The 8,674-nt window shown below is 34.6% G+C and overlaps 1 protein-coding gene across 1 annotated transcript in view; it reads left to right on the forward strand.

Annotated features, from left to right (window-relative positions):
- The window catches only part of STT3B (STT3B, subunit of the oligosaccharyltransferase complex (catalytic)), a 114,304-nt gene that overhangs the window by 49,063 nt on the left and 56,567 nt on the right, over positions 1 to 8,674 (forward strand). Inside the window, exon 3 of the mRNA XM_012646881.1 lies at positions 3,050 to 3,337. Within this exon, the coding sequence (XP_012502335.1) occupies positions 3,050 to 3,337 (288 nt within the window). The remainder of the gene's footprint in view (positions 1 to 3,049; positions 3,338 to 8,674) is intronic.

Below are 8,674 nucleotides of genomic sequence, written 5' to 3' on the forward strand. Positions count from 1 at the left end.
TTTGGTAGAGACGGGGTCTCGCTCTTGCTCAGGCTGGTCTCGAACTCCTTAGCTCAAACGATCCACCCGCCTTGGCCTCCCAGAGTGCTGGGATTACAGGTGTGAGCCACCACGCCCGGCCAATTTTGATGTTCTTTTTTGGACTTATTGAGATGGTTTACTCAACTTTTCTTTGTTATTAATGGATGCATTTTAAAGCTATAAATTTCAACACTAATCACTATATTAGCTGTGTTTGATAAGTTTTGAGCTGTAGTACTTTTATTATCATTGCAGTCAAAATTTTTCTATTTTAATTTCCATTATAATTTCCCCTGATTCATGGGTTATTTAGAATTGTATTTAACTTCAAGACATAAAAGGAATACTGAGTTATCTTTTTTCTTTATATCTCAAATATATTGTGGATAGAGAACAAATTCTATGCAATTACAATTATTTAAAAGTTATTGAGCCTTGATTTGTGACCTGGGATATATCCACATTTTGTAAATATTCCCTCTGAATTTAAAAAGAATGTTCTCCATGGTAGATGTTGTGTTTCTAGTCTGGGGCATCTTCATATTCTTAATATAAATAGAGGTAAACATACAACAGAGTAGTTATGATGGTCTCCAGTATGAATTACAGAGGTATTAAATGGTAGTAAATACAGTAGATGGCTATTGCCTGCAGTTCTTATGGTGCTAATCTTATATACCTTATTGTATTAAGATTTAATGACTATAGTTTGTTTCCTTGTGTATTTATAACTTTTTATCTTGAATTCATCCTCAATGGAAGCCTTTTTTCTCTGAGACACTTGATATCGTGGGATTTGGGACCATCCCTGTAATCTTTCTCATTTGCCTTTGCTAAAGCCCTTAGGGGTTTCACTGGTTTTAGGACAATTGTAAGAGGTTATTTCTCAGCTTGTGGTTTATTATATACCTAATGTTATTATAAATGTGGAACCCACATTCACACATCTGAATGAGTTTCTTATTTCTCCTTTAGGACTTTGTTTCTACTCAAAGCTTTGGAAGGAAGGCAAAGTTCCTTAGTGCTTATCTTGATAGATGAGTAGAATGACTTTGTGCAGGAATTAAGTCTTCTCTCTGATCCTTATGTTAGTGGAAACCCCCTATTTCCAGTCCCTAAATTGTCCTGTGTCAGGCCTGTTTGGCTTTTTTCTTCTTTCTTGTGGGCTCCCATGACATCAATACCTATTTTGAATTTCCTCTTCATTTTTGACATCTGGAGAATTCCCTGTCTTTTGAGCTTGAATATGCTTTTTTTGTTGTTGAGGGTTTATTTATTTTCGATCCTTTTGTTTAGTACTTGTATATATTTTAGCTGATTTGTGTGTCAGCCCAGTCTGCCATGTAATATGGATATATTGACTTACCTTGAGAGTTATTTTCAAATTCACTTTCATTTCTTTCAATATTGCTGACAGAATCATACACTGGGACCTAGTGTTGAATGTGAAATGGAACAAAGATTTTATTTTTTATGAATGGTGATGAATTACCACTTTTTCTTCCCTTCCTCTTTCCATGCATGCAGTAGGTATTGAGCATCTACTCTGTGCCATTTATAGTTCTGGATACTGGAGAAAATTTTCTTGCTGTTCTGGAGCTTATATTCTTGTGAATGTAGGCAGTTCATAGACAATAAGTAAAATATATAGTATGTCAAATAATAAGTTCTATGGGAAAAAAAAAGCAAGGTAGTGTGTTAAAGACCAGGCAGGGGTTTGCAGTTTTAAATAGTGTAGGCAAGTGATTTTGGAGGCCAAGGTAGGAGGATCTTGAGGTCAGGAGCTCAAGACCACCCTGAGCACCATAGTGAGACCTGGTCTCTACCAAAAAAAAAAAAACTTAGCAGGGCATGGTGGTGCATGCCTGTAGTCCTTGGGAGGCTGAGCCAGGAGGATCGCTTGAGCCTTGGGGGTTTGAGGTTGCAGTGAGCTATGAGCATGCCGTTGTGCTCCAGCAGATGTAAATGCATATATTAAATCACTGAGGAATAGCTCAAAAAGAATGTCCTACTTCTTTGTATCTTTTCAATGTTTGATATTCCCCTTTTAGAGCAAGGGTGAGTATAACTGTTAACTGGCCTCTTCTAGTTTGTTATTTTCCTTTTATCCTTCAGTACTTCAAGTGGCATAAAAACTTTAAACCTTTCACTGGTCCCAAAACATTATCCTTGAATTCATGAACTGACTGGTCCTTCTATTCCTAGCTAGAGTTGTTTACTTTCCAAATTTTGGGCTTGAAAGGAAGAGAGACTTTTTATAAATACTAATTATGTAATTTTGCACATAATTTTTTCTTTCTTTTTTTTTTTTTTTAAGAGATGGGGTCTTGCTCTGTTGCCTAGGCTGCAGTGCAGTGGTGCAGCATAATTCACGGAAGCCTGAAACTCCCCAACTGAAGCAGTGCTCCCAGTTAGCTGGGACTACAGGCGCACAGCACCACACCCAGCTAATTTTTCTTTCTTTTTTTTTTTTTTAGAGACCAGGTCTGCTATATTGCCCAGGCTAGTCTCGAACTCCTGGCTTCAGGTGATCCTTCCACCTCAGCCTCCTGAGTCATTGGGATTACCAGCATGAGCCACCACACCTGGGTTGCACATAAATTTTCTTTGTGTTCTCTCAACTTTTCTCATTTCCTTATACACACCCAAGTATAGGCAAAATTGGAGTGTGTTAAAACCCAAAACTTGAGGGTAAGTTAGACTAGGACCTGCTTTAGAAAGAAAAAAAAAGTGGGATCAGTAAGAAAGTTACCTACAGTTTAACATTGTTAAACATTTTCAATTTTAATCATTGCTTTATATTTTCTCTGATCTTTTTTATTTAAATGTGTAGTCCTTCACATACAAGCTTGTACTTTGCATCCAATCCAAAAAGTGTTTTTTGTACTTTGTAATGAAGGCAAAGTATTTTGAGATCGTGTTCTCAAACTTACTCTAAACTATGTAATAATAAAGAAGAGGACTTAACATTAGTATTTTCATGTATCTCATTTTACATGTAATTACATTTTTAATTTTTTCTTCCTAGGTTTACCCAGGGTTGATGATAACAGCTGGTCTTATCCATTGGATTTTAAATACATTGAACATAACTGTTCACATAAGAGATGTATGTGTGTTCCTTGCACCGACTTTTAGCGGCCTTACATCTATATCTACTTTCCTGCTTACCAGAGAACTTTGGAACCAAGGAGCAGGACTTCTAGCTGCTTGTTTTATTGCTATTGTACCAGGTTACATATCTCGGTCAGTAGCTGGATCCTTTGATAATGAAGGCATTGCTATTTTTGCACTTCAGTTCACATACTACTTATGGGTAAGTAACACTTAATGTTTTGCTACCATTAATACCCATGACCTTTCTGCTGAAATGCTTTGTACACATTTGTCTTTTACCAATTATACTTGCGTACTGGGATCTCTGTTACTACTGTTCATAATAAATTTAATAATGGGTAACATTTTAAAATATATCAGGCACTGTTTTTTTCTCTAGTTGTATATAACCAGACTTAAAATATAGATAAGAATTTTCACAACGATTCTGTTATGCCTAATTTATAAGTGATGATAATCCTTTCGTTGTAAGTCATAGCTCCAAAAAAGGGGGCTATTAAACAGCAACACATTGGATTTTTTGTGTGTCTTTGTTTGGGGGAAGATAGATAAGAAATAGTACCTAGGAAAGTTGAAATGCGGTTTGTTGGCTTGGAATTTTAAATTGTTTCCAAAACTAACATTATGTATTTTGCTATTGCTAAGTTATTTAAACTTACTGGTGGTTCCCCCCCCCCCGCCCCACATGGAATATGATGCTACTTAAATTATTGGGTTCATAAAGCATGCATTTATTTATTTATTATTTTAACTTTAGCTTGTGCTCATACTTTTTCAGTGATGGAAATTGCCAAAAATTATGCATCAGTGCTTTTTTGTGTATTTAATTAAGTATATTTTTAGATATCTAGGTGTATGGCAGCATACTTTTTCTCTTTAATAATTAATTGTTTAAAACTACTTGGCCAATGAGTATTTTTGCTCTGGTATGGAAGTCCAGAGAAGAATGTTTGCAATGTGATCAATATAGATAGTGTCTTGATTTGAATTTAAAAGAGAAGAAAGAAAAGTACCTATGGAGATGAAGGTGATGGCAAGCAGTAGGATATTGCCTGTGCTGTTGTACTCATCAACAAATATGTTTAAAAGCTTTTTTGTTTATTGTGTGCAGCTGAGGAAAAAAACCTTAAAAATTGAAAGCTCTGTTTAATCCTCTTAATGCACAGTGTTTTTAATTATAAAAATACATGTAAATGTAGACAGATCTTGATAATATGCCAAGTGGAAAAATAAATTGCAGTAGAATATGTACCGTATGATAAATCATTTATGTAAATTTTAAGTAGTACAAACTATCCTGTGTTTATGCCTATTTATAATGAAAGTATAAAAATGTGATATATAGCACTTTTATATACCAACTTCACAATAGTGGTTTCTTTGAGGGTGGATGGGAAGGTGACACTGAGGTGAGCAGTAATAAGGGAGTGTCAACTATGTCACTAAAATAAATTTTAGATAAAATCATCTGAAGCAAATATGGCATATTTATATATGAAAGTCTGGATAGCTAGGTTTATAACTGTTTTAATAGGCTTTTACTCTTTTATATTTTTCAAATATGATAATCCATTTATTAATAGAAGAAAAAATATCTTATTTGTAGAAGTTTAGATAATAGAAAAATATGAAGAAAAAATCACCCAGAGATAACTACCATTTGAATTTGGGCATATTTTTGAACTTTTTTATGCTTTTAAGAAACACAAAAGCCTTTGTATTCTGTATATAGTTTTGTAACTTTATATTCTTTTAATACATCATGGGTCTGGACCATTGAAATAATATCCTAATTGGCATCTTAACTACCTTTCAACCTTTTTTTAAATTTGATTTTTAAAAATTAAGGCAAAATTTATATAACATATTCAGTGTGTATTTGAGCCATTTTAAAGTGTACAATCAGTGCTTTTTAGTATGTACACAATGTAGTGCAACCATCACTGCTATCAATTTACAGAATATTTCATCAACCCAAAAAGAAAACTTGTTTCTCCCAATTCCTTTCTCCTTCTGTCCTTTGGTGATCACTAATCTACTTTGTGTCTCTGTGGACTTACCTATTCTGGACATTTCATGTAATAAAATCTTACAATGTGACCTTTTATGTCTGTCTGTCTTTCACTGTGTGTATCAGTACTTCATTTCTTTTTTTCCTCCAGAGTTTTTATTTGGTAAAATGAAATTTACCATCTTATCTTTTTTTCTTTTTTTCTGTTTTTGTTTTTTTTTTTTGAGACAGAGTCTCACATTGTCGCCCCTGGTCAAATGCAGTGGTGTCATCAGAGCTCATTGCAACCTCAAACTCCTGAGTTAAGCGATCCTCCTGCCTCAGCCTCCTGAATAACTGGGACTACAGGCATGCACCTGGCTAATTTTTCTATTTTCGGTAGAGATGGGGTCTCACTCTTGCCCAGGCTGGTCTCAAACTCCTGACTTCAAGCGATTCTCCTGTCTCAGTCTCCCAGAGTGCTAGAATTACACGTGTGAGCCACCACGCCCAGCCTCTTAATCTCTTTTTAAAAAGCGTACAGTGGTATTAAATACATCATGACATTGTACAACTATCACTACCATCCATCTGCAGAATTTTTTTCACCCTGTAAAATGAAACTCTATACTCATTAAACAATAAGTTCTCCCCTGGCAGCCACCATTCCAACTTTCTATCTCTGATTTTGATTTCTCTAAGTACTTCATATAAGTGGAATTGTATATAGTATTTGTCTTTTTGTGACTGGCTTATTGTACTTAGCATAATGTTCTCAGAGTTCATCCATGTTATGGCATACTTCAGAATTTCATCCTTTTTTAAGGCAGAATAATATCCCATTGTGTATATGTACCACATTTTGCTTATTGATTCATCCATCAACAGACACTTGAGTTGCTTCCACGTTTTAGCCATAGTGAATAATGCGGCTCTGAATATGGTGTTCTTTTTGAGATCTTGCTTTCAACTCTTTTAGATATGTACCCAGAAGTGGAGTTGCTGGATCATATGGTAGTTATATTTTTAATTTTTGAAGGAACCACCGTACTCTTTTCCATAGTGGCTGTACCATTTTACTTTCCCACCAGCAGTGCACAGGGGTTCCAGTTATACATGTCTTCAGCGTCACTTGCTTGTTTTTTGATAGTAGTCATCTCCTAATGGATATGAAATAGTATCATTTTAGTTTTGATTTTCTTTAACCTAATGATTAGTGGAGAACATCTTTTTGTATGTTTATTGGCTAATTATAAATCTTTGGAGAAATGTCTCTTGAAGTCCTTTTCCCAATTTTTATTTAGGTTTTTTGTTGTTGACTTTTAGGAGTTCTCTATATATTCTGAATATAAATCTCTTATCAGATATGTGATTTACCCATATTTTCTACCATTCTGTGAGCTGTCTTTTCACACTGTTGTTAGTGTCTTTTGATACACAAAATAGTTCAATTTTCATGAAATCCAATTTGTCTATTTTTTCTTTTGTTGTCTGTGTCTTTGTTATCATATCCAGGAAATCCTTGCCAGATCCAATGTTGTGAGCTTTTGCTCTGTTTTCTTCTAAGAGTTTTATAATTTTAAGTCTTAGATTTAGGTCTTTGATCCATTTTCAGTTAATTTTTGTATATGGTATTAGATAGGATCCAACTTTATTCTTTTGCTTGTGGATTTCCAGTTTTCCTAGCATCATTTATTGAAACGTTTATCCTTTCCCCATTGAGTGGTCTTGGCACCCTTGTGAAAATCATTTGACCAGATACCTGAGCATTTATTTCCGGGCTCTGCGTCCCGGTTCCTTATGTCTGTCTCTATGTCAGTATCGCACTGTTTTGATTATTACAGCTTTGTGTGGTACATTTTAAAATCAGGAAGTGTGAATCCTCTAGCTTTGTTGTTCTTATTCAGGATTGTTTTGAGTATTTGGTATCCCTTGAAATTCCATGTGAGTTTTAGGACAGGCTTTTCTTTTTTATGTCTGCAAACAATATCACTGGGATTTTGATAGGGATTGCATTGAATCTGTATATGATTTGGGGAGTAGTATTGAAATTTTAAGATTAAGTCTTATAATCTGTGAAGATGGGATATATTTCCATTATTTATGTCTTTAATTTCTTTCAGTAATGTTTTGCACCTTTCATTGTACAACTCTTTCACATTGTTTAACCTGATTTCCCAGTATTTTATTCCTTTTTGTGCCATTGTAAATGAAATTGTTTTGTAATTTCCTTTTCAGATTGTTCGTTGTTCATGTATAGAAATGTAACTGATTGTTGACTTTTGTGTCCTCCTACTTTGCTGAATTCATTTATTAGTTCCAACAGGTTTTTTTCTTTGTGAAATCCTCAGTTTACTAGATACAAGAGTATATCAACTGGGAACACAGATAATTTTACTTCTTCCTTTCCAATTTGGATGCCTGTTATTTCTTGCCTAGTTGCTCTGGCCAGAATTTCCAGTCCTAGGTTGAATTGGTGAAAACAGCATCCTTGCCTTGCTCCTGATCTTAGAGGACAAGCTTTCAATCTTTCACCACTGAGTATGACGTTTGCTGTGGGTTTTTTATGTATAGCTTTTACTATGTTGAGGTAGTTTCCTTCTATTTCTAGTTTGTTGAGTGTTTTTTATCACGAAAGGCTGTTGGGTTTTGTCATGTTTTTTTCTGTATGAATTGAGATGGTCATGTGTTCCCCCCTTTTGTGTTAGTGTGGTGTATTATATTGATATTTTTCTATGTTGAATTATCCTTGCATTCAAGAGTAAGTCCCACTTGATTATGGTGTATAATCCTATTAATGTGCTGCTGAATTTGGTTTGCTTGCATTTTCTTGAGAATTTTTGCATCGATGTTCGTGATGGGTATCTGTGTATATAGTTCCTTGTAGTGTCTTTGTCTGGCTTTGGTATCAGGGTAATACTGGCATCATAGAATAAGTTAGGAAGTGTTCCCTTCTCTTCAGTTTCTTGGAAAAGTTTGAGAATGATTCATGTTAGTTCCATTCTTTAAATATTTTGGTAGAATTCACTAGTGAAACCATCGGGTTCAGGGCTTTTTTTTTTCGCTGGGAGATTTTTGATTGCTGATTGAATCTCCTTACTAGTTGTCAGTCTATTCAGATTTTCTATTTCATCATGGATTTAGTTTTGGTGGGTTTTTGTGTGACTAGGCATTTGTCCATCTATGTTATTCAATCTTTTGGCATGCCAGAGTTCATAGTACTCTCATAATCCTTTTTATTTTTATAGAATCAGTAGTAGTGTCCCCATTTTCATTTCTGATTTTAGTAATTTGTATCTTTTTTCCTTAGTCTATCTGGCCAAAGATTTGTCAATTTTATTGATCTTTTCAAAGAACCAACTTTTAGTTTCATTGATTTTTCTCTATTTTTATCCTATTCTCTATTTTGTATATATGTTGCCAAAGTCAGCACTCTCTATTTTGTTTATCTCTGTTTGGATCTTTTTTTTTTTTTTCAGCATATTATGGGTGTACAGATGTTTAGGTTATGTATGTTGCCCTTGCCCCCTCCTCCCCCAAGTCCGA

Source organism: Propithecus coquereli, unplaced genomic scaffold (genome assembly GCF_000956105.1).
Source record: "Propithecus coquereli isolate 6110/MARCELLA unplaced genomic scaffold, Pcoq_1.0 Scaffold251, whole genome shotgun sequence".
NCBI classification, from domain to species: domain Eukaryota; kingdom Metazoa; phylum Chordata; class Mammalia; order Primates; family Indriidae; genus Propithecus; species Propithecus coquereli.